The sequence below is a fragment of the Canis aureus genome, chromosome 32 (assembly GCF_053574225.1).
Source record: "Canis aureus isolate CA01 chromosome 32, VMU_Caureus_v.1.0, whole genome shotgun sequence".
Lineage (NCBI taxonomy): Eukaryota > Metazoa > Chordata > Mammalia > Carnivora > Canidae > Canis > Canis aureus.
The window spans coordinates 13,795,818-13,821,721 of record NC_135642.1 but is presented as its reverse complement, the minus strand read 5'-3'; the positions used below and the strand labels follow the sequence as shown (position 1 = coordinate 13,821,721).

At 46.9% G+C, this 25,904-nt stretch overlaps 1 protein-coding gene across 6 annotated transcripts in view; it reads left to right on the top strand.

Annotated features, from left to right (window-relative positions):
• The first annotated feature begins 861 nt into the window (after positions 1-861).
• PLA2G4E (phospholipase A2 group IVE) overlaps positions 862-25,904 on the top strand; it is a 58,735-nt gene continuing 33,692 nt past the window's right edge. Inside the window, exons 1-4 of one of the 6 annotated variants that reach the window (XM_077880759.1) lie at positions 862-1,073; positions 2,383-2,669; positions 23,541-23,662; positions 25,381-25,492. In XM_077880759.1, the coding sequence (XP_077736885.1) occupies positions 25,397-25,492 (96 nt within the window). In that variant the 5' untranslated portion in view covers positions 862-1,073; positions 2,383-2,669; positions 23,541-23,662; positions 25,381-25,396. Of the gene's footprint in view, positions 1,171-2,064; positions 2,670-23,540; positions 23,663-25,380; positions 25,493-25,904 lie in introns of those variants that run through there. The other 5 variants (XM_077880758.1, XM_077880754.1, XM_077880756.1 and 2 more) reach the window with 5 other exon arrangements.

Sequence of the window (25,904 nt, the reverse complement as noted above, 5' to 3'; positions counted from 1 at the left end):
TTGTGGCAAAATGAAAAGTAAAGTATTATAGTCCTACCTGGCATCTGCACCCTTACTCTACAAATAAATGCTTTTTCCTCAACCATTTGCTGGCACTGGCTTCTAATACAGATTTCCAGAAATGAGGCCCCTCGTAAAGGGCCCTGCTCAGTAACTTGCTGAACACCATGCTGGGAAGAGATCCAGCGACTCTGCAGGTCACTTCCCAGCCGCCTCGTTTGTAAAGGGACCCGTGAGTGTGCTTGCTTTTATTATTATTATTACTGCCGTTCAGGCTATTATTTTCAATTAGCACAGTAGGGGACCAAAAAAAAATCTCTTCCTCTACCCATCTCCGGTTCTCTGCCTGGTGTCCAGTAAATCCTGTAAATAAGACTGACAAAAGACAGATCAAGGAGAAAAACTAATAGAAGTGCATTAACGTGCGTGTGGTCAGGGAACACCTGGGGCACGTGGTCAGGAGTAACTCCCTGAGTGCTTAGTGTTTAGGCTCACATGGCACCTTAGCAGAGGAGCAATACACTTGGGTGTTTGGGGTTTTTTTTTTAAGAGTTTTTATTTATGCATTTGCGGGATCCCTGGGTGGCGCAGGGGTTTGGCGCCTGCCTTTGGCCCAGGGCGCGATCCTGGAGACCCGGGATCGAATCCCACGTCAGGCTCCCGGTGCATGGAGCCTGCTTCTCCCTCTGCCTGCGTCTCTGCCCCTCTCTCTCTCTCTCTCTCTGTGACTATCATAAATAAATAAAAATTTAAAAAAAAAAGAGTTTTTATTTATGCATTTGAGAGAGAGCCACAAGCAAGGGCGCGAGCTGGGGCAGGCAGAGGGGGGAGGGGCGGGGGGAGGGGCAGGGGGGAGGGGAAGCCGGCGCCCGGAGGAGCGGGGAGCCCGAGGCGGGGCTGGGTCCTGGGACCCTGAGACCAGGACCCGAGCCGGAGGCAGAGGCTGCACCGCCAGAGCCACCCAGGCGCCGCGAGCAGCACATTTCTAGAGAAGCGACAAGACAAAGGACGAGGACCTTGCATTGCTAGGGTGGCACCCGGCGGGCACACAGACGCCGGGGGACTAATGGAAGGTAAGGCCACGTAGTCAGTTCGCCGTGAGACTTCCTCTGGGCCGCTGAGGGTCGGTGCTGTCCCCGCTGATGGACAGGTGGGGTCACCTTTGTGGAGGTACGTCAAACGGGGGTGGGGGGGCAGCGAGCTTTTCTGTGACTTGCTTCCTCTCGGTTGCCTTCGGCCTAACACCCCCCTGCGGGGCGCGGGGGCGCGGGGAGGGCGCGGGGAGGGCGCGGGGAGGGCGCGGGGAGGGCGCGGGGAGGGCGCGGGCTCCCCAGCGCAGGCGGAGGAACCTGCTTTCCGCGCGCGACCTTCTGCCGCGTGGGCCGGTGGGCGGGAGACCGTGCCCCCTGGAAAACCACAGCCTCGGGGGAAAAGAGACTTAAAACACACGGGGCGCCCCCACCTAGGGAGGATGCTGGTTCCCCCAGAGCCGACACCAAGAGAAACTAGAAAGATGCACATTTGAGTGGACATTTAAAACAATTTTTTTGTTTAGATTTTACTTATTCATGAGAGACACAGAAAGAGAGGCAGAGACATAGAGGGAGAAGCAGGCTCCTTGGGGGGAGCTTCATGTGGGACTCGATCCTGGGACCCCCGGATCATGACCTGAGCTGAAGGCAGATGCTCAATCACTGAGCCACCCACGTGCCCTTTGAATGGACATTTTAAAACCCTCGACAACAGGACACACGGAGTGTTTGGGTTTTGTTTTTAGTTGAGCGTTTTAATTTTTACCATGAAGCTGTGACGCATGCTCTCTCAGCTGCCAGCATCTATTAAACTAAAAAAAAGAGCTCAAATGAGAGAGCAAATTATTAAATTCTCTTCTGGCCCATGGTCCCCTCATCAGCCCTGAATGGCAGGCCAGGTATTTATTTTCAGGGCTCAATGGAGGGATGTGGGGGTGTCAGCTAAGAGCCAGAGAGTGGCTTCATCTCCATCAGCGGCCTGGACAGCCTCAGCCACCTCACCTCCAGGCCTGCCTCCTCCGGCCCTCCCCACTGACATATTGAGTGTCACAACATTAAAAATAGCTGCTGAGCCATGAGGAGCTATCTCTGAGCCTGGATCCAGCTCAGAAATGCAGGCAGGCCTCCCTGAACCCGGAGCCATCCTGGGTGAGCGTAATTCTAGCTCCCTGCTTACTTTTCACACAGCACAAGAATGTTTTCTTCACCAAAATAGGTCCAGATTGTTTGAAATATTCAGAGATATGGGACTCCTTTAGCTAAGCCCTGACTTCTATCACCTCCTTAATAATTCATCAGGCTTATTTCTTTTCCTGGAGGAATCCAATGGCATTGTTCCACATTTTTGCAGAACTCCCTTGAAATTTCCCGAGGATGTCCAGATGCCTCACTGTGAAGGACCAGCCTCAGCTCCACAAGGGCTGTCCTGAGCCCCAGAGAGGGGACACAGCCAGAATGACTCTCCAGAGCTCGGGAGGCTGTCCTGGCCTGGGAACTGATGCGTTCATTCCACAGAGCCCACAAGAGGCAGAAGAAGAAGGCAGGTCAGAAAGAAATGTCAGTGAGTTTGAGCATACACAGGACCTGGAGACTCCTAATCTCCCACCTCTGCTTCCGATGGCCCTTTGGGGCTCTCAGGTACGTCTGCATTTCTGGGGAGAGGGCTCCTACCCCTTAAATTTTGCCCCCACTTTGCTGATTTAGAATAAGATCACCTGCATCGCTGTAGAGCTAAAAGGTTGTGTTTTTGTTCATTCTTCCTTTCCCAGAGGAATCCCTTCACTCTTAGCCCCATCACCTGTCCTTACCTGTCTCCTTGACCCAGTGACCCTGTTGCCAAGGGCATTCTAAGTGCCTGACACTCTGCTGCGGAGGGATTAGCATCTCTGTTTGTTGAGAAGACTGAGGCTCAGAGGGTTTAAGGTCACCCAGCTAGTCCGTGGAAGACCTGAGTTGGAAGCTATTGCTATTAATACAATACTGAGAAGAGTGGACAGGACCTAGCAGGGTGTCTGGCACACAGAGCTGCTGAAACCGTGCAATCTAGCGTAGTGGTGGGGCAGGGGTATAAGTGCTGGGGGAATGCACCGAACCAGCCTCCCTCAGGAACTGCACCTATTGGTCAGTGAAGAGAAAGTCTTGAATAAGTAAATTCCATGGGTAATTTAGTGGGCTACAAAAACTGAATAGTGTCTTTAGGTAATTATCAGCAGATCCGGATCTACCCATGCTTCTACTTTGGGGGCATGTGTGAGCTTGTAGGTGCCCTACAATTGGAGAGGAAGTAATGTTCCTGTGTCCCTCTGGCAGCTATGGGCTCGGCAGTGGTGCCAGGCTGATTTCTGCAGGGGTAAGCCTCTTCCTTCTCTGGGCCTGGGCCTCGCTCATAGGGAGCACTGGCCATGGTCCCTTTGCCTCCTATGGACCCCTCTGTCTGGCCCTGGATTGGTGGGTCTATCCTGGGCCTTGACCATAGGTTCACCTTGCCTGACCCTAGTAGGTCCCACTTCATAGCTGTGGTTGTCAACCAGCATCTACCACCACAAGGCACCTGAGGGCTATGGGAGAATGACCAATCCTCCCAAAGACACAACTCTAGCTCTTGACGGGGCTGACTGCCCCATAGAATCACCAGGATCCCTGCTAGGGACTCCTGTCAGAGTTGGAAGTGAAGAGTGATCAAGGGTCCCACCCCCGTGCTTCCCTCAGCCTCCCTGCCCCACACTCTCTCATTCTTCCTGTAATCTCCCAAACCTCAGTGAGCAGGCTTTCTTCCCCTACCTCTTCCTGACTCTACCTCCTTTCCAGAAGTCTCTGGTCCAATAGACTACCCCTGCTAATATGCTGCAGTGGGAGGAGATACGCCCAGCTCTTGCCCTGACAGAGAAATCAGGGCCTGCCTCTGCCTCCGCTGGTATCAGAAACCTCCTGGGGACTCACACTTACAGGTGGCTGTCCAAAAGGTTACAAAAGCCATCAACACATAATGGTTCAATATTTGTGAGAATGCTGTCCTCATTGGTGTGGTGTAGAGCATGGGCTGTGGAGTCAGACTGGGGTTTGATACCTTTCGCTGTCCTTTGCCAGCCCTGTGACCTTAGACCAGCTCCTTAAGCTCTTGAGACTTGAGCTTCTTCACCTAAGGGGAAAAAATTATGCAGAGTAAATAACATGCTTAGCAGAGTACTTGGAGCCTATGAAGTTGGAACAATTTGACCATTAGCGACTTTATGATTCTTTGTTCCTTTCTGCTCTCGTCATCCCCATGCCTGACATGGTTCAGGAATGAGGCTGCACTCATGGCACCTCCTCTTGTTCTAGCTGCTTGAGGGAAGAATAGTAAGGCCTGCGAAAGAACCAACCACACAAAGACATTGTATTTAATCTTAATATTTTCATTTTTGTATATATAAAATAATTTCAGAAAGTGTTTGGAAACATAAAGGAAAAATCCATCATAATCACTTAATACAACAACTGTCTCTTATAGTCTTTTTTTCTTCTTGGATAATGTTGACATAGTAGTGCTTATAATATTTATACCAGACCTATGTCCTGGGCTTTTTTCTTAACCTAAAATTATAGTCAAATAATTTTTAGGTTGATACTTAAATTTCCCAATTATCACTTCAATGCCTAAAAAGTATTTCACTGTGTGCCTATACTATAATTTATTAAGATTTATGGTGAAACGAGTTTTTAAAGGTGCTTTATTTTTGCAAACTTCTGTGCAATCTCTCAGAAACTGGTCAGTTGGCCATTCCCTAAGGCCTTCTGAACTATCTGAACAAGATAAGAAGTAACACAGCTCTGCAAGAGGGGGTTTAATGTTAGGGAGTATATGTATGATGAGGCATGTATGATTGGGGAGGTTGTTTGTGCATTTGGTGACAAAGAAGTCCTTGATGACTTACATGATAAATTTAGAGGGAACCAGAAAGACCCACCAGTCTTCAAATAGCTCCTCATCTGCCCTCTGTTTTGGTCCTTGAAGTGTTTCCCTCCAGGACTACCATGTGAATTATGCCTTTGTCTTTCTAGGGTCCCATTAGAGGCCAGCATTACTGGGTAGCATATTGTCATCGAGCAATACTTCAGCCAAAATCGGTTTATTAGATTAGCTGTAAATCAGTTTTCAGAGTCCCCATTTCCTGCACTGCATTCTTAGGTAACTCTTCCTGTGGCTTGTTACATAACTCTCATCTCAAGAAGACTAAGAACCACATCTAGAGCATTTATTCATTCATTGAACAAATATTTATTGAGCTCCCACTGTGTTTCTCGTATTGTTCTAGCAGTAGGAAATAAAGCACTGAGCAGGTCAGACAAGATCTAGCTCTCTTCGAACTTATATTCTAATGGGGGAGACAGACAATAAGTAAATAGATGACTATTTCTGTGTCACAGATAACAGAATAAAATATGTGATTGTGAGGGACTGGCAGCAGGGAAGAGACCATTAATAGGATGGTAACATTTGAACCAAGACCTGAATGATGAGAAGACTAATGAGAAAACGTTCCAGAGAGAGCAAACTCTAAGTGCAAAGAACCTGAGGAGGGCATAAGGTTGAACTGTTCTGGAAACAGAGAGAAAGCCAGTGTGTCTGCAGAGGAGACAGCAGGGAAAGAGATGAAGGAGCTGGTGGTAGAAGCAGAGGTCAGACACTTGCTTATGCTGGCCCGATGCTACAGAGGCAGCTTTTGTGTTGTTCTGAAGCAGTAGTGAGCCAGTGGAGAGTTTTAATCTGAGGATTGGCTTTATCTGATTTGTGTTTTACACAGATCACTTCGGCAGGTCTGTGGAGAGTGGGCTGGCTGGCAGACGAGAGGGGACAAGTGAGACAAGTGAGGAGGTTTTTACTGTAGTCCAGGAGGAAACAGCAGGGGCTTAATTGGGGTGGTCATGGTGGACAGCAGAAGTGGACAGATTCTGGATTTTTCTGGAGGTAGGGCTTACAGGCTTATTGTTGCTTGGATGTGGAATGAGAAATCAGTGATGCCCTAGGTTTTGCCTTAATACGTGGGAGGACCCTTACTTGGCTGGGAAACACCAAGGTAGAAATGGGTCAGGGTGGAGGGGACTGGAGGTGTCTACCTTGGACATTTTAAATTTGAGATGCCTGATATATACCTAAGTAGAGATGTTAGATGGGCAGTTGAAAAATACAAGTCTGGAACTAAGGAGCTAGGATAGGGAGATAATCTGTTTGAATACATAAAGCAGAGTATAGGTGGTTTTTAAAGCCATAGAGCTGGATGGGATCCATCTCCAAAGGATGGGATGAAGAGACAGAAGAGAAGAGGCATAAATCTGTGCCCTCCTGCTCCCTACCGTCTGGATCCTTGATGGAGGCAAAAGAGCCATCAAAGGAGACTGAGAAAGAATAGCCCATAAAGCTGTAAGAAGCCAAGGAGGTGGTTGTCCTGAGAGCCCAGAGACTTTATAAGTGTCCTATACTATTATAGGAGCAGGTTGTTAGTTAAAAGCACAAGCTTTGTGCCACTTGTTCATGTCTTGTCTGTCACAGACCTGGAACGTTGAGAGATGGGCCGTTGGCTGGCTGGCTGGCTGGCTGCTGGCAAGAGCCCACAGGCTCCCATTTTATCTCTGACATCAAGGCTGATATCTCCAGTTGGCTCCAGAGGCCTGTCGAAATCAGGCCCTGCCCCTGGCACTTCCCTACTCCTGTCACACACCCTGTGGCCCAGTGCCCTTCTTCTCTCCTGGCAGGGCTGGCTCCCTCGGTGCCACCTACATGGCATGAGGCAAGCTCATTCCCACCTCTTCTCCTGGATTCTGCTGCTTCCCCTCCCAGAGAACACTTCCATCCTCCTGCGGCTTCTCCTTTCAGGCCCAGCTCAAGCCTCAGTTTCCCACTCTCTCCCCACCTACCCTGCACTTCACTAGGTGGTGGACTTCCTTTCAGAACCACCCCTATGGCTACACCTTTCCCTGCCAGGTGACTGAAACCCACTGGACATCGCCACCCTGCCCTTCATATCCAATCCGTCTTCCTACTGTGTAGGTTCTGTCCTGAAATCCCTCTCGAATCCCACCACTTCTCTCCATCTCTGCCCCTCTTGCTGGCCCAGTTCACCATTTCCCATCTGACCCACTGCAACTCCCCTTCCCACCTGAGTCTTGTCTCCTCCATTCTCTACACAGTAGCCAGTGATCTTGTTCATGTCGCTTCTCTGCTTAACATCCGTTAATGGCATCCAGTCCCTTAAGATAAATACTCAATCCTTACCAAGTCTTCAAGGCCTCATGTGATTCAACCAACTACCCACCTTCCCAGACATTTCTCACCTCTCACCTACATACCATGTCCCAGACACACCTGTTCCGCTCCTAAATGCACCAGCTTTTACCACCTCTGGGCACCTTGTGGGGCTAACTCTGATCTCTCTTCAGGTTTAGCTTTTTAAAGGCTGCTTCCTCCAAGAACTCATCCCTGATCCTTCCCCCAGTTGAAATTATGTACCCTCTGCTAGTTTGTTTATTTATTTAGCCTAGTATCTTTAATAGTACCCTGTGCTTTTCCTTGATTAGACTATCAGAATTTATTATTAGAAATTTCTTATCACTTATTTGTTCATTGCCTAGCAACTGTACTTCACTGCTCCACAAGAGCAGGTGCCACGTCTGTTTTGATGCCCAGAACCTACAGTATAACATAGCATCTAGCACTAATAGGGGTTCATAGGTCATTGTCATTAATAAACAAAGCTTTCCTTGACTTCTCTTACTCAAACTGACTTTTAGGTTCTTTGCTGTTAGTTCTTCCCAATTTATTTGTCTCCAAGCAGAAACATTAAAAATAGCAATAGCTACAATATATTAATAGGTTTATTATATGCCAGACTCTGTGTGCCACTCATGTATGCATATGTGTGTATGTGTGTGTGTGTATCTTTACAATAATCCTATGAAATAGATACTATTAACCCGATTTTACAGATTAGGGAAATGAGTCTCGGAGAGATAAAGTAATTGCCTAATGCTACCCAGCTACACTTACCCAATGTAAGTGTCACTGGCAAGATATGAATTCAGGCCTCTCTGACTCCAAAACTCTTAATCTTTTCTCTACGTTTGTCTGTGTGGGTGTTGTCTCCAGCTAGTCTGAAATTTTGTTGTTGCTGTGTTTTGTCAGTGGCCTCTTTGGTTTGTGGTTGTTGTTGTTTTTTTGTTTTGTTTTTGGGTATCTTCCATCTCTGTGCTGTGGGTCCCCATAAGTACCTGCCACTTATGAGGGTGTGTCACCGGGCAGGTGAGAGCCACCTGTGTGAACAAGAGTTCCTTATTTCTGTCAAAGCCGCCCTGTAAGGGGAGTGCTAGGGCTAGATCTAAGAAAGGGAGGGCAGATGGCCATCTACAGAACCTGACTTATGGGGGCCCAAAGGCCCACCTTCTCCTAATATGTCTACAACCAGGCCAGGCTGGCTGTGTCCCACCCTCTCCTCCCTGCCTGGTGAAATTCCCATCACGAGTGTTGCTTATGTGTTAGGTGACAAAGGTTGGCCTGATCTTCAGAAGGCCTCTCATAGGCGTTTCAAGCAGCTGAAGGGATTAGTGAACTGTCTCCTGGATCAAGGGCCTGGATGGGTACAGAGTAACAGAATCTCAAAGCTGAAGCAGATGAGCTAGATTTTAGAGCAACCTCCTGTGTAGTAGAGGAATCTCTTCTGTGGCCCCCAGGCAGGTACCCCTTGCATAATTCCAGTAATGAAAATTTAATACCTCCCATATGACCAAGTTCTTCTTACACTGAGGTCAAATCTACCCACCCATAAAGGCCCATTTCCACTGCCGGCTGTGACACACATCAGTCTAATCCTCTTCTGGACCCAACAGGCCTTTACATACTCTGAGTTAGTTTCCATACTTGGCAGTTTCAAGACTCTGCTATCCTAGACTCCGCAGTGTACTCCTGTCAAGTTTTCAAGGAGCTGTGGCTTGGCTCCCTGCCTCGTCCCCTTGTGGGTGTTCCAGCTGGGGAAAAGAGGAAGATCCAGATGCTGAGCAGTAGGCCAGCTGCCTGGTGGGAGGAGGAGAGGACTCTGAGCACTTGAAGAAAAATTCCTCTCTGACCCTGTCCTTGCTCAATGCTTCCTGCTGCTCTCAGGGAAGAGGCACAAAGGAATACACCTGTGTACTCTTTACAATTAACGTGTAAACATCTGGTATGATGACAGCACGTAGTTCGCATGAAATCCAGTAGTTTTCCTTCCCTGTCTCTTTATTTACTTAACATATAATAAGTTATTTAACGCACAACCACTTTATCTATTTATTTAACATATAGTAATTCTACTTTTTTTTTTTTTTTTTTTTTTGGGATGTCTGCCTTCGGCTCAGGGTGTGATCCTGGTCTGGGGATCGAGTCCCGCATTGGCTCCCTGTGCAGAGCCTGCTTCTCCCTCTGTCTGTGTCTCTGCCTCTCTCACTGTGTCTCTCATGAATAAATAAATAAAATCAATTTATTTATTTTCAGTGATATGTATTTATGTATGTATGTATGTATGTATGTATGTATGTATGTATGTATTTATTTATTTATCAGGCGCAGAGAGCCTGATTTTGGACTCGATCCTGGGACCTCAGGATCATACCCTGAGCCAAAGGCAGAGGCTCAACCACTGAGCCACCCAGGTGTCCCAGTAATTCTACTTTTTTAAAAAATTGGTTTTCTGTCAAGAACATGTAAGATATTTTCAGGATTGATACTAGAAAACTTTTTTTTAAAGATTTTATTGATTTTATTTATTTATTCATAAGAGACACAGAAAAAGAGGCAAAGACAGAGGGAGAAGCAGGCTTCCTGCAGGAGAGTCCTGACATAGGACTCGATCCCAGGACCCCAGGATCATGACCTGAGCGGAAGGCAGATGCTCAACCACTGAGCCACCCAGGCATCTCAATACTAGAAAAAATTTTAAGGATAATAAAGAAAATAAACATTCACAATAATCTTATCATTCAGAGATAACTTCTTGAACCCTTAATATATTTCCTTTCAGTTCTTTTCTTCTAGGCACATATATACATAGAAATCAGTTTTATTTATATATACATGCAATATTGAGCTCATATTGGAAAAGTTTTTTACCAATCAGCAAATAGTAATCGTTTTCCTTTGCCATTAGAAAAAAAAGGTTTTAATCAATGGCTATAATTATCATCACATCATCTAAGTGTGATCATATCCACCAATTTTTGATGCTATGAGTATTATACCTTAAAGCCTAGAAAACCTGTCATTAATCTCCAAATTACAATAATTCCTCTCTCCTCTTTGCCAAGTTGGCAGAGATTTCAGTATTTCCCCATGATTTTTCTCCAGGCAACTCAGAGAATTCCCAGGCTGCTGTCCTTGTCCATGAGGCAGATCCCCTATCACTTTTCCACTGACTCTAGCATTCTCTACAGAAGAATCTCTGCTGATTTCCCCAGGTGAAGGAATGTGCCTGCGTGGTCAGGATTAATGAGGAGAATCCCCCAGAAAAGTTACTGGGTTACTGTCAACCCATATATGCCGGGAATTAGCTCCCCCCTAGAGAGACCCATGGTAGCAAGGTAAGCAAAGAAGTTTTAGCAATATTCCTATACCTTAGAATCCAATAAACTAAGCCCTAATACTGAGTCTCAGACACCAGTCCAAACTTCTCTCATCTTTATGGGCATTTCCTCCCTGGGACTACTCCCATTATCCTTCCCTGCCACCTGACCTCAGTGGGTGTCTTGAGTCTCTTCAGTTCATCATATACATTTCAATAATTTGAATCCCTAGTGTGAAGGGGTCAGGATCTCTACCTCCTTTTTCTACCATAAGGCTTCTCCGCTCCTATACAAATTTATGGAGGCAAACTGGATTCCTGAGAGGGTGCTACCCAACTCTACTCAGCAATGCCCAAGGCCCAAATGTCATGGATGTATTAAGAAGCAGATGACTGCTACCTCTGTTTATCAAAGACTTCTAAGCCATAGCCCCTGTTAACCTAAATAAACAACAAAAATGAAAAGCAGTTACAGGAACAATGCTACATCGAACATCTTTGAAGATTTGTAGAAGAGTTTATGTACAGTCAATTCCTAGAAATAGAATTGCTGGATGTAAGTTCATGCAAATTTTAAATAAAGATTACCAAATTGCCCTCCAAAAAGTTTGTGCCGATTTGCATTTTATCAACAAAGTCTCCTAGAGTCTTCCCCACACCCTGACCAACGTGAAGCCTTATCAACTTCTCATCCTTGCCAATCTGATAGATGAAAAATAGCATCACTTTGTTGTTATAATTTACATTATTAGTAGTAGTAATAATATTTTACAGGCTTATTGCATATTCCAATGATCCTGACGTTGTTGAACATCAGAATCACTAGAGAAACTTTTTATTTTTTATTTTTAAAAGATTTTATTTATATATTCATGAGAGACACAGAGAGAGAGACAGAGGCATTGGCAGAGGGAGAAGTAGGTTCCCCGCAGGGAGCCTGGTGTGGGACTCAATCCTAAGACTGCGGGATCACGACCTGAGCTGAAGACAGACGCTCAGCCACTGAGCCATCCAGGCGCCCCAATAAGGATTTCTTAATTCAGAGATTTTTAAATGTGAAAAAAGCATGCCTTAGAATTGATGAAATATAGTAATAGCAAAAATTTAGACACAACTTAAATGTCTACCACACAAAACTATATAGATAAACTGTGGTATACTTTACAGCTCTGAAAATGAATGAGCCAGTTCTATATTTATCAACATTAGCAGATTATATAAACATAATATCTAGTGGGGGGAAAACCAAGTTTACTGTAGAATACACATCCTTTATGTGATACCTCTTACATAAAATTTAAAACATGTGAAGTCATACAAAATGGAGCTTAGAAATAAAGACATATTTAGGAAAGGAATAAAGAGATGCCTCCAAATGATGGCTAGAAATGCAGGGTTGTGGTTACCCCCAGGAGAGGGAAAATGACCATGTGAGGGGCACACAAGAGGACTTAACTCTGTTACCACTGTTTTATTTTTACTCTGGGTAAAAAGTTTATGGATGCTTACTCTCTATACATTTTGTATGTCATAAAATAGCTTAATTCTTTTTTTAAAAGAAGAAATCAGAGGGAAAAATAAGATAATCAGAGAGGGAGACTCTGAAACAAACTGAGGGTTGCTGGAGAGGAGGTGAATGGGGGGTGGGGTAACTGGGTGATGGGTATTAAGGAGGGCAGGTGATGTAATGAGCACTAGGTGTTAAATGCAACTAATAAAACACTGAACTCTACCTCTAAAATTAATAATACACTATATGTTAATTAAGTAAATTTACATAAAAATAAAATAAAAAATTTTAGAAAAAGAGGAATTCAAATTAGAAGCTAAGCCAGGAAGATGTGCTTTGCTGGGAGTCCGTTTAATATGGGCAGGACAGCAATGTTTTCCTCCCTCCTCCCATCCTTTCCCAGCTAGATGTCTCTAGGTTAGAAGGTCATCCTGAAGGTCAAGTGTTGAGCTCATTGTGAATTCTTATCCTGACTTGCTTAGGCCGTGATTTCCGTTTCCTGTGGTTTTGTTGCCATCTGCTTCTTCCTATGCATTATCTCTGTGCCAGCCCTGTCTTGCCTGCCTTCCCCTTCCCTCAACTCAGCCTTACTCACTGGGAAAGGATGGCTGCCTCTTTCCACTCCCAGACAGAAGAAAGAGTGAGGCTCCTCTACCCCAGCTCTGGGCAGGGACACTAACCAATGTTCTTTCTCCATCCCAGTTTACCCGGTGTTGAAATGGAATGACGAAGGCAATGGTCGGTCCTCCCATGACTAGGAAAGGCTTTATCTATGCTAAGATGTCATAAAGGCAATAGGCATGTGAGTGGGAGGTAGATGTATTATAGGGTTGACTTCCAGAGTCGAGGACCAATAAGAGATCTCAATAGATCCTTGAAAACATGGGGAGGAGTGGGAGAAAATGAGAGAAAGAACTTGGAAGAGCTCTTGCTTCATTACCCCCAAAAAGAGACCCCTGAAGATAAAAGCACAGACATGTACCTCCCATCCTAGATGTTTCCTAGGAGATATGGTTTTCCTAATCTAAAGACATAAGGGATGCAATTCAGGAGACAGAAGAGGACCCAACCTTGGGTAGTCCTCCCCTCCCCTTTCCCCACTGGAGACCCCCAAATAGAATCCTGCCACAGAGGTGGTGGCCAGGTGTATTAGTCAAAACCCCTTCAACCACAAGTGGCAGATTAATGGAAACTGGATTCAAGAAAGCATAAGGTGTGTTGGTCAGGGGTTGCCTTTATCATCTCATGTAATTGATAAGTCCAAGAAATATATAGGCTTTGGGCATAGCAGGATCTAGTGGTCCAGACCGCATCCTCAGAACTTTCTTTTTGTCCCTGTCTCTTAACTTTGCTTTTTTCTATATCAGCCTAGTTTCTTATGCTAAGCAAGCCCTTCATGTGGTGATAACTCAAAACTTACATCTTCCTTAGAGTTCATAATCTAGAGAAAAGAGTAGTGTCTCTCCCTCTCACTGATTTTCCCCTCCTCTCATATAATCCTAAAAAGAAAAAGCAGGAAAAGATCTAATTGTTCATGAACCAATCACTAAATCTAAGCAGATAGGAATGCTGACTAGCCTGGTTGACCAGGGGCCCACCTCTGAGGAAGGAGGAAGATTCCCCATGATTGACAGCTCCATAGGATCCCAAGCGCTCTCTTTTAGAGGAAGGGGAAAAGGATTCTGGGGGTCATTATATCCACATACCAGGATCCCACACACTCAATTCACCCTCTAACCTCAGAATTGACTTGAATGTATGAAATTGTTCCGTATAGATTTGTTGTTCATATATTCCAAAATAAAATCATAATATAATCAAGTTATTTCATTTCAAATAATTATAAAGCCTAGGAGTAATTATAAATACCCATAAGTACGAATAATTACAAATTGCAGGTCTAGCATGCCAAGTATGTCTCTGCTTTAAAAAATATTTTCAAGGGGCCCTTGGGAGGCGCAGTCAGTTGAGCTTCCAATTCTTGGTGTTGGCTCAGGTCATGATCTTGGATCGTGGGACCCAGCCCTACGACAAGGCCCCTGTCAGGTTTGGGGGCTCAGCTCAAAGCTCAGTGAGGCAAGTGCTGAAGTTTCTCCCTCTCTCTCTGTTCCTCCCTACATGTTCTCAGGCACATGCTCTCTCTCTCTCTCTCTCTCTCTCTCTCTCAAATGGATAAATAAATCTTTAAAAAAAATTTTTTTTTCAAGAAGAGTTTGTAATAATGTAGTCAATCATCCCACTTGGCCCAGGATTCTGTTTTAGCACTGAAAGTCCCTTGCCCCAGGAAACCCTTCATTCTTTGGCCAACTGCACTGTTTGTTTTTTTGTTTTTTTTTTTTTTTGCACTGTTTGTATACCCTAAATGAGTCTTTAGTTATTGTTTGCAGCAAACGGGAGCTAAGGGCTCCACGCCAGGTACAACAGGGGCCTGGTTGGCACTCTTGGAGCCCAGAGTCCTTCTCTCTGAGGATTTGCATCACCAGAAAGAGGACATCACCAGAAAGGGGTGCCCCTACTCCCATCCACTGCACCCCTACAAAGGCATGTACACAGAGGGAGGACAGAGGTGTCACCTGCACTTGGCAGAAGATGGCTGTGATGCTGTCAGCTCCCACACACTCGGGACACGAGGCCTGAACCCTGCCCCCTCCAGGGCCGGCTCTGGACAGAGCTGGAGGGCCCAGCTAGCCACAGGAGGCAGGCAGGGAGAGGGCTCCCACACCTCTATGCTTCTCACAGACCCAAGTGCCCCTTCTGCTTGCTGTGCTTGGGTCCCATATCTTCAGGCTCGCCCAGGCACAGCCTAGATTATAGCAACCCAACTGCAGAGTCAGCCCCAAGTGCCGGCCCTACCCGCCCCACTGCCCAGAATGCCCTTGGCCTCAGTGCATGCTCCTGGCAGCTCCCCTCTGCTCTCCAGGCCCAAGTGCTGCCACCAACCAGCCAGAGCTTGTATGGAGGCTGGGCGGGGGCAGAGGAGGGCAAGCAGCCAGGGGGAAGTGGGCCTCCCAGAAGTCACTGCTGTGTCAGTTACCTGAGCCACTCACCACTTCCTCGGTACAAATTCTCTCTCTCTCTTATTTATTTATTTATTCATGAGAGACACAGAGAGAGAGAGGCAGAGACACAGGCAGAGGGAGAAGCAGGCTCCATGCAAAGAGCCTGATGCGGGACTCGATCCCCGGTCTCCAGGATCACGCCCTGGGCTGAAGGTGGCGCTAAAACGCTGAGCCACCCGGGCTACCCTGGGTGCAAATTCTTTAGCTCAAACCTTGATTGCTATGCAAAAATCAACCAAATATCACTAAAAAAACCCCTCAGTGTATTTTGCCTGAACCAGCTACAAGGCTTATATGAACCCTGAGTCTGGCAGAGCAAGCAGGGCTGAGGCTCATGGGGACAGTTGGAAATTGATATTTTTTATTTGTTTAAGATTTTATTTATTTATTCATGACAGACGGGGGAGAGAGAGAGAGAGAGAGAGAGAGAGAGGCAGAGACACAGGCAGAGGGAGAAGCAGGCTCCATGCAGGGAGCCCGATGTGGGACTCGGTCTGGATCTCCAGGATCATGGCCTGAGCCAAAGGCAGATGCTCAACCCCAAGCCACCCAGGTGTCCCGGAAATGAGTCTTTAGGGTCACATTCCAGGACTCCCTGGGGCTGATGACACTAATCCAGTGGCACAACAGGACCGTATTCTCCAGTGAGCGCTCAGGGATGCCCCCCCCCCCAAAAGAGCACATGTGCCTCCACCTCTTGAACCTGCACACACACACTCATTCGCTCACACACACACAACTGGGTATGGAGTTGGTAAGAGGAATCACCAGCTCTGGATCCTGCTGGGTATAGGCGATAACCTCTGTTTTCACTCACCATCCCCACTGCCCCAGCACCGCCGCCCCCCCCCAACCCCCCCCCACCCATGCCCTCCTCATAAGGTCTCCCATCACTCACCAAATGTCAGTCAATTTTTAGTCACTTTGAACTCCTCCCTGGCCATACTTTGGCTGTTCCTCTTTTCTGGCATCAGACACACCATTTTTACAATTTGGTGTGTCTGTTGTATCTTATTCAGAAGGACCTGCAGAATCCACCATTTATTTTCATTCTGAGCTGATGCCCCAGCATAGTGAGGCCTCAGTGGGCAGTATGGCAGGCCAGATGCCTGAAGGCACAGCAGTAAAAGACTCAGAGGATTCCCAGTTCTGTGGTCTTGCTGTAACTGTGTCTCACACTTACCTGAGATGATGAAAAAATACAGATGCCAGGCCCTGTTCCTGGGATTCTGGACTCACCTTGTCCAGCCTTGCATTGTACAGAAGGGGAAAGTGAGGCCCATCCTGCAGAGTTGGAACTGGAGCCCACGACTCATGACTTCCAGGCCCAAGCTCTGCCCAGCACACCACAGTGCCTTCCTGAACATGAATGGGCACTGACCTTGAAACCAATAAGGAGCCAAGGCATTCCTCAGCTCTGCTGGGCTCTGTCAAACCCAAGGCTTGATATGAAGGCATCTGCTGCTCACAGACCTCGCAGGCCAGTACCACCCCAGCCTTCATCTCCTCTGCCTTGAGACATGCTGGGGAGCAGCTCTCAGGAAGTGACTGCAGAACCTTGGCTCAGGGGCTTGAACCAGATGCAACCAATGGGAAATTATGTTCCTCTGCTAGAACCTGCCTAGCAGCTCTGCTAGAACCTGCCTAGAACCAAATTCAAGTAAAAGAGCACCAGGCGCACCTGGGTGGCACAAAAACCTGAGTGCGAGTGTTTATGGCATCTTTATTCCTAAGTGCTAAAAATTGGAAACAGCTTTCTTCCCTGAACTGATGAATGGACAAAATGTAACACTTTTACGATGGAATACTACACAGCAACAAACAAAAACAAGCTCAAAACAGAAACAAGCTCAAAAACAGAGACATGGATAGATCTCAAAAATCTGGTATTACACAAAAGAAGTCAGACACAAAAGACTAAACACCATGACCCATTTATCTGGAATTCCAGGAAAGACACCTCTAATCTACAGTGACAGTGAGCACATCCAGGGCCCCAGGGAAAGGCAAAGGATTAACCACAAAGGGCTATGAGGCAACATTTGAGAGGGATGGAAATGATCTACATCTTGATTGTGGAGGTGGTTACACAACTAAATATGTTTGTCAAAACTCATCAAATGGGTGTATTTTATTATACTAAGTTATACTTCTAAAAGTTGATTTTTTAAAATTATTTTTTATTTATTTATGATAGAGAGAGAGAGAGAGAGAGGCAGAGACACAGGCAGAGGGAGAAGCAGGCTCCATGCACCGGGAGCCTGACGTGGGATTCGATCCCGGGTCTCCAGGATGGCGCCCTGGGCCAAAGGCAGGCGCCAAACCGCTGCGCCACCCAGGGATCCCCTAAAAGTTGACTTTTAAAGTAAGAAAATAAGTCAGTTCACCAAACGGTCACTTTACCAAAAGCACAATCATTCTTCTGGGCCGGGCCGCCTGCTAGCGCCCAATCACATGGCATCCACTGAGCTGAGCCCTCAGCCTCCCTCCCCGAGCCCAGCTGCATGGTACCTGCCATCAACCCACACAGCACCACCGTCTCCCTCAGACCCCAGCCCAATTCATTCCCAGGGCCCCTCGGACAGCCTTGCATAGCTTGCATGAGTCTGGGCAGGCCTCTCTCTTCTGCTCTGCGGTGGGCAAAGGATAGTGCTATGAGGCCCCAGATGTCTCCCAGATGTCAACGGGAAGCAGGGTGGCTGCGCTTGGGATATCCAGAGTCTCCGACTAGTAAGCCATCGCTACTGGGTGGCAGAGGTCAGCACATACCCTACGATAACCGACTACCCAGGTATTTTTCCACGTCTGTTATTTACAGGAAAACAGGCCTAGAGAAATTTCAAAGCCATGTTTTAACTTCTGTTTCTCTTTGTATTTTGAAGATGGCCATCTTCCTTGGGGCAGTGGAGGCCAGGGGCCAGTTTGAGGGAAGAGTGGACTGTAGAGATCACAGGGACAAAAACCTAAAACTAAATGATCACTTAAAATGACATTGCTTTGGGGTACCTGGGTAGCTCAGTCGGTTACGTGGCTGCCTTCAGCTCAGGGCATAATCCCAGAGTCCCGGGATGAAGTCCCACGTTGGGCTCCCTGCTCGATGGGGAGACTGCTTCTCCCTCTCCCTCTACCTGCTACTCCCCCTACTTGTGCTCTCTCACTCTCTGTGTGTCAAATAAATAAATAAAAATCTTAAAAAATAAATAAAATAAAATAAAATGACATTGCTTGAAATGGTCACAGTTCATCCTTTGGTTTAATTATTGAAGTGCAATTTTTAAAAAGCCGTATTTATCTATTTGAGAGAGAGAGAGAGAGAGAGAAGCAGATTCTGCTAAGCATGGAGCTTGGTGCCAGGCTGGATCTCACTACCCTGAGATCATGACCTGAGAGTCGGAGGTCTAACTGACTCAGCCACCCAGGTGCCCCAAAATGTAATTGACATACATACTATTAGTTTCAGGCTTACACCATAGTGATATGTTTTTAATACATTATGAAATGATCCCCATGATAAGTCTAGTCTGTCACCATACACAGTTATTATAATATTATCGATGATTTTCTAAGCTGTATATTACATTCCCATGGCTTATTTATTTTATAACTGGAAGCTTTTAACCCCTTTACCTAGTACACACACAACCCCTAAACCCTCCTCTGGTAACCAACAGTTTGTTTCCTGTATTTGAGTCTGTTCCTGTTTTTTTTGTTGTTATTGTTATTGTTGTTGTTCTTTTGTGTGTCAGTTTCCACATATAAGTAAATCATGTGGATTTGTCTTTCTCTGTTTGACTTACTTTATTTAGTGTAATGCCTTCTAGATCCATCTATGTTGTTGCAAATGAACATTCCTTTTTATGGCTGAGTAATATTCCATTATATATACACACACATACGTATACATATACATATACACAGTACCTCTTCTTTATCCATTCATCTATGGATGAACACTGACGTTGATTCCATATCTTGGCTATTGTCAATAATGCTGCCATGAATATAGGGGTTCATGTATCCCTTCTGACCAGTGTTTTCATTTTCTTTAGATAAATACTCAGTAGTGGTATTACTAAATCATATGGTAATTTTATTTTTAATTTTTTGAGAAACCTCCTTACTGTTTTCCACAGTGGCTGCACCAATTTACATTTCCAACAACAATATATGAGGGTTCCCTTTTTTCCACATCCTCACCAACACTTGTTATCTTTTGTCTTTTTGGTAACAGCCAATCTGACAGTTGTGAGGTGATATTTCATTGTGGTTTTTATCATCATTTTTTTTAATTCCTTGGTAAATCTTTGGTTCTCAGGAGAGCATAGTTCCTAATCACAAAGTCCCTTCCTTTGCAAGCAATGTCTGTTCAGAATCTGTCTTTCCAGAATCAGAGCCCAGTGCAGAGCGAATGTTCTCCCCCAATGTAATGTCATCTGTTGCAGGTACCCAGGGCCATATAGGCTCCAATGGCCAGGTGACTTTTATCCAGTGTGGCCTCCATCAATATCCAGCCTGGCATTCAAGAGGCCCTCCCAACCCTGTAAAGCAGCCATAGGGAAAGGCAGTGTCTGCCCGTGTAGACTTAACCCCTACCTAACCACAGATGGACAGGACTCAGCTCTGGCCTGGCAGGGCAGACTGAAGGCAATGAAATGAACAGAACCTACAACCCCACCTCCTGCCACCTTCCTCTGATACTTACAGGCCTGCTTGGAGTCCTCCTCTCCCTCCACAGATGAGCAGATCTTTATCTTTACCAAGCCCCAGTCCCTTAGGTCCAGAGTGACAGCTAGAGGATCTGAAGCCATCTGCAGGCCCTGGAGACACTAGGGCATGTGGATGAGACAAGACCCAGAGCATTCTTCACAGGTGAAGAGGAAGAGGTATATCAGAGGCCTTTTGTAGACCCTGGCCTCCCCTGAGGGTCCATACTAAGCTAATAATGGTGGCACACCTGCCTTCCAGCTCACCCACACTACACAGTGAGGATGGTCACCCGTTCTACCCCTAGGAGGGGGATTTGCTATCTTTCTCAAACTGCCAACAAAAACCATGATTCTTAAACTTGATACCCAGGACTTCCTCTCATCTCCTTTCTGAGTCTTCGTACCCTTGCTCATGTTTTCGCACCTGAGACAAATGCCCCTTCCTGCTTTATTCATCAGGCTCTACCCTTCAAAGGCAAGTGCAAGTTCTTCCTATGCCAGGCAGCCTCTTCTGACCTCCCAGGCCCTGGGCGGCTGTGTTTTCTGAATGGCATATTTTTCACACCTCTCCTCAGATGTGACAGGATCATCCTGAGACCACTTGAGTGACCTTCCTGTCTCACCCAATAAAACGGGAGGGAGCTCCTTGGGCAGGAATGATGTCTAGGTGTCTCTGATAATCCTGCGCATCACACCTCTTTGGTGAAACCAGTGCTAACTGAAGATCAGCCATGTGCTGAGCGCATTATCTCCTTTAGTCTCTGTAACCAACCCATGAGGTTGAAATCCTTATGCTTTCCATTTTGCAGATGGAGAAACTCAAGTTCTCCCATCTTCAAGTGTATAGGGATAAATTAAGCCAAGTTCATGCAACCAATAAGTAGCAGAAGCCACATTCAAATCCAGTTCTATGAAACTTTAAAGTCTAGACCCTTAACCCTTAACCCTACTGTGTTCAGTCAAGTTTGAGACAATGGCCACGTCATTCTCACTGACGTGACCAGGGACAAAGAGTGAACGCAGTGTGCAAAAGTCTCCAGCCAGTCTCGCTCTGTGGGAGAGAGTCAGGAGCTGGAAAATAATAAACATCTTGCTATAAAGGGGAAGAATGGAACATATTTGTGAGCCAGATCTACTGCCAACACTAAGAATATAAGGATTACCTACATTGGGATGAGGGTGCTTTCTTGTCATGTTTATGCTTATTTTGTATTTCCTCATCATCCTAATGGAATCATGTCTAGCTTGTTGGCCAGAGGTTCTTATACATCTGGACATATTAACACACATCTCCTGATGCATGTATTTTTAGAGCCAGAAGTTCTGAGGTCAGACTGACTTGCCTCCCAAACCTGTCACTTACCATGGTGACCCTAAGCCACTTACTTCTCCTCTCCATGTTTTAATCCTTATTTTAGGGGCACCTGGGTGGCTCAGTGGTTGAGCATCTGCCTTTGGCTCAGGTCGTGATCCTGGGGTCTTGGGATCGAGTCCTGCATCAGACTCCCCACAGGGAGCCTGCTTTTCCCTCTGCCTGTGTCTCTGCCTCTCTCTGTGTGTCTCTCATGAATAAATAAATAAAATCTTAAAGAAATCCTTCCTACCCCCAGATCAAAAATAGATTCTCTTATGTTGTCTTCTATTAACTTTATAGTTTTGCATCTCAGATGTTGATCCCATTTACAGCCCATTTTTCAAAAATATGGAATTAAGTGGGGATACTGTTTAATTTGTTCTATTTGCTGAGCCACTCATGTCCATATCATCTGTTAAATACCTATTCTTTCCCTATTGATTTGTGGTGCCGACTTTATCATTGATTCAGTTTTCTTAAATATAGGGCATGTCTCTGATCCCTCAATTCTATCCCATTGGTCCAGTTCTTGCCCCAACAGCATATTGTTTGTTTAAGTGTAGCTTTATAGTTTATCTCAGAATCTGGTAGGGCAAGACTCCCCTCTTTACCATTATTTTTTTAAGGGTGAGCTTGTTACCCATGGATATTTATTAAGAGGAGGAAATTTAAGATGTATTTTGCATGTAGCAGTGTGCTTGTGGCATCTTTTGCTTTACTGAAATTTTATGTTTCTGTATTTCAAATCTGGTGATATATCCTTATTGGCTTATTTAGTAAGATTCTCTTCATCCCAATATTATATTAAATTAATATTCTCCAATATCTTATTTTAAATCTTCTCTAGTTTTATTTTAATCGTTAGGTATTTAACCTGTCTGGAATTTGTGTAGTTATCAAGTTAGGAGCTAACAATTTTATTCCAGTGGCAAGCTAGCTTTTCCAATAATGAATAGTCCACCCTTTCATCCCTATTTGAAAGATTTCCTTTATCATATACTAAAATGCCACATACACATAGGACTGTTACTTGCTTTAAGGAATTTGTTGGCAAAGGATGGCTAAGCATCGGATGCATTTGAGCAGGAGAACGGCAGGTTGGAGGGGTGGTTACAAAGTTCACTGGCCAGCCAGGTGTGTGGGGGAGGAATCCCTGGGAGTCAGAGGAGGCCAAGAGACAGATGCCACTGACAGGATGGGCATAGATACCAGAGGCATCTTGAAAGAAGAAAGGGGAGGAATTTATCCTTGCTGAATTCTCGGGGGAATGCTGTCAGTTGAACCACTGGAACAAATGTACTTTTCAGTGCTGGGTTACCTGAGGCCAAGGGGGCTGCTGGTGAGAGGCAAGTCCAGGTCACCCTGGTCAATGGGAATCGGTGAACAAGGCCCCAGACTCCGCCACAGGCAGAGCCCTCCAAGGACACAGGTTGAGGGCTCTGTGGAGATCTCAGGCTCCCTGCTCATCAAGGAGGAGAGGGGTGGGATGGGAAGGAGCATAGTCCCTTCCACTTTGTGCAGCAGCAGCTTTGGAATTTCCACCCAAAGTGACTCTGGGACAAGGGGAGAAAGGGAACCTGGCTTGGAGCATCAGCTGTTTAGCAAGAGCTTACGTTTTAGCTTAAATTATATGTTCCTTAGAGGCCTGTTAGATGAGAAGAGGAGGTTTATGTGCTCCTTCCCCAGTCACAGGGACTGGCACTCATTACCTTCCCAGCACACTTCCCACCATCCCCACGGAGTCCTCTTCCCCTCCTGCCCCACACTGGACTGGTTACCCCTGAGTTCAGCTCCCTCTTCTCCCCTCACTAGATCATATATTCTTCGTTGTTTCCTTCTAGACGGCCCTGAGCAATGAGTGCAGAGCTGGGGACACAGTGGGCAGTAAGTAAGTGCCTGCTGGGAGGTTGGTCCACTCAGTTTGCCACTGCACCAGCTCCCACCTGGGTCAGAAGCTATGCAGAGGGTGCAGAGGAAGGCACTCCAGTTCACCTCCTGTGAGCCTCCTATTCAGTTTGATTCCATTCAGCTAAAAATGAGGCCCTGCTCTCAAGGCATTTATGGACGAGGAAATACAAGGGTTGGAGACCTAGATTTTTCCATGCATTACCTTGGATGGATGGAAAGGGGCGTGGCTGGGCTTCTTCAGTGAAAAGAGGATCAAGTACCAGGCTTTAGGGAATGCTCTGGAGTTTGGGGCTTGCCCTGGGCCTATTTGATAGGCAAAGATAAAGGAGTGGAGGGAGGGGAAAGACAAGAGGGAACCCCAGTGAGGAGGTGCCCCAGAACTCACCATCCCTTCATCCCTCACTTTCAGGGCACTGTAGTGCTGTGGGTTGGGCTGCCCACAATAGCAATAGTGTTGCCTTCGTAAAGTTCAGCTCTGATTGCATCGCTCTCATGCTCAGAAACCATCTATGGCTCTTCATTGCCTACAGAGTAAGTTCAAATTTAAAGCTTGGACTTTGAGGGTCACAACTATTGGGCCCTAATGTATCTTGCCAGATTTGTTCCTTCACAAAGCATCCCTCCTCTCTGCCCAACTTCCACCATTCCCTGTATCCCACATTCCACCCCCACATCTCCTTCCACACCTTACTACTCTGACACCAGAGTACTTGCATAGCTGAGCATACCCTGCTTTCTGGCCTCCCTGCTTTTGCTCATGCTATTCCTTCCTCCTAGCATACCTTTCCCACCTCTCATTAGCTTTTGAAATCCTAGCTGTCCTCTAAGACCCAAGTCAGGTGCTACCTCCTCCATGAAGTCTTCCCAGATCTACTCTTTTGCCTCCCAGCCAAATCCACCTCCTATTTTCTGGGCCCCCTAGCCAGTTATTAGCTGTGTGACACAGCTCTGTAGACCACGGATGTTTACAAATGTGAAGGATTTGTATTGCTTCTTCTAGGATGCCCCCGTTACCATAGGAGACTTGGACCTCAGCCTCTGAGGGGCTGAATGCATTTGTCCCACCCACCCCCACCCACCATCACCTGGACTATCAGCAACTTCAGGCCTCGAATTTCCTTTCTTAGTAGCATGTATACAGTTGATACTAAGTGTGTGAACTAAATTGAATTTAATGGATTCCACTGAGGGGTGTGGGTACTGAGTCTGTGTCCTTGGCAGTGGGGTAGATGGTCAGGGAAGGGAAGGATGCACACTAAGAGGGGTTTAGGCTAAGGCCCCATCTACCTTCTGGAGGGCCTGACAGGCAGAGGGGAGCAGGGTGGGGGCACCTCTGCCTGGCACAGGAAAGAGTCCCCCAGATACCACCGATTGGGTTTCATCCATGCATTCGGGCCTAGTCAGCCCTGTGTTCAGATCTCACCCTCGATTTCACAAAATCGCTTTAATATGTGGGCCAGAAAAGCCGGTTGTAGGGCCTCGGGCGATAGCTCAGGCAGGAAACTCCCAGTGTACCCAGCTGGGCAGCCGAGCAGGCGAAGTCACCTCACCAGGCCCCTGAGTGAGCCAGCCATCAGGCCGAGATAGAGATCAGTTGGGTGGAGCAGGAGCATCCTCTAAGCTGCCCTGAGATAGGCAGAGGCTGGGCACACCCTCTCTCCACTTGGCCTTCCAGGAGGGAGAGCTGGGGACACTTGCACTTGACCCTTTCCTCACCAAGGATTCAGGCAATTATTTTTTCTTCTCCCTCTAACTTTGGGAGCCCTGACCTCCCTGCCTTCCACGAGGTCCCTGTCCACAGCTCCTGGGTATGAAGCTGTGGGACTAAGTGGAATTAGGAGGGAGCATACCACCTCCCCATTCCCCCAGATGCCCAGAAGGGCATCTCTGAGCCATGACCTTGATAAGCTAAAGAGGGAAGGCTTTCCCAAATCCTGGCTGGGCTAACCTGAGAACTGTGAAGGTCCTGCATGCTGTTCTCTCCACCCGTTCCCTTGGACAGCCAGCTGCCTCTGAGTTTCTGGGGGCCAGCAGACTGCTGACCCCAAGGGCCAGGACCACCTGCTGGTTCCTACATTTCCAAGATCTGAAGGCCTCTGAGTCCCTTGATACTAAAGAGTTGAAGCCCCCCACACCCCCCATCTGCCTACCCACCATAACCCCTCCCCATGCAATCCCAGCCACAGCAGAGAGGTGTCCAGAGGGCGGAGCTCTGAGTCAGAATATAAATTCCCAATCTTGCCACCCAGCTGGAGAGCTGCCACGATGCTCCAGAAGCAGATGCCTGCCTGGCTCTCCCACTACCTACCAGACCTATGCCAAGCAGAAGATGGCAAGCCTTCAGCCCCCTGTGCCTTGGAGGTGAGGGAGAAGTGCTGGGTGGGTGGGGCTGGCGGCTGAGGGCAGGAGGCAGGCACGGGGAGGGCTGGGAGAACTGTAGACTCCAGACACGGAGCACTTAGGCTTGGGCAGCCCCCACCTAGCACTGGGGGTGTGGGCTGGTCCAGTTGGGGCTCCTGGGTGGATGGCTCAGCTGAGGGTACCCACGGACTCGACAAGGTGCTGTGTGTGGCACAGGGCCATCTGGGGCCAGGTCAGCACCCGGGTAGACGGTGCTGGGAACTGCCAGAGGTGGATCCATGCTTGCCTGAGCTAGCGGTGAACAGGCATTTACCCTGTGGACATCCTTGCCATGCTGTGCAAGTGTGCGGCATGGTGTCTCATGAGGATTGGTGGCATTGCCAACCTGTCATATCAGCCAGGAAGTTCAGCT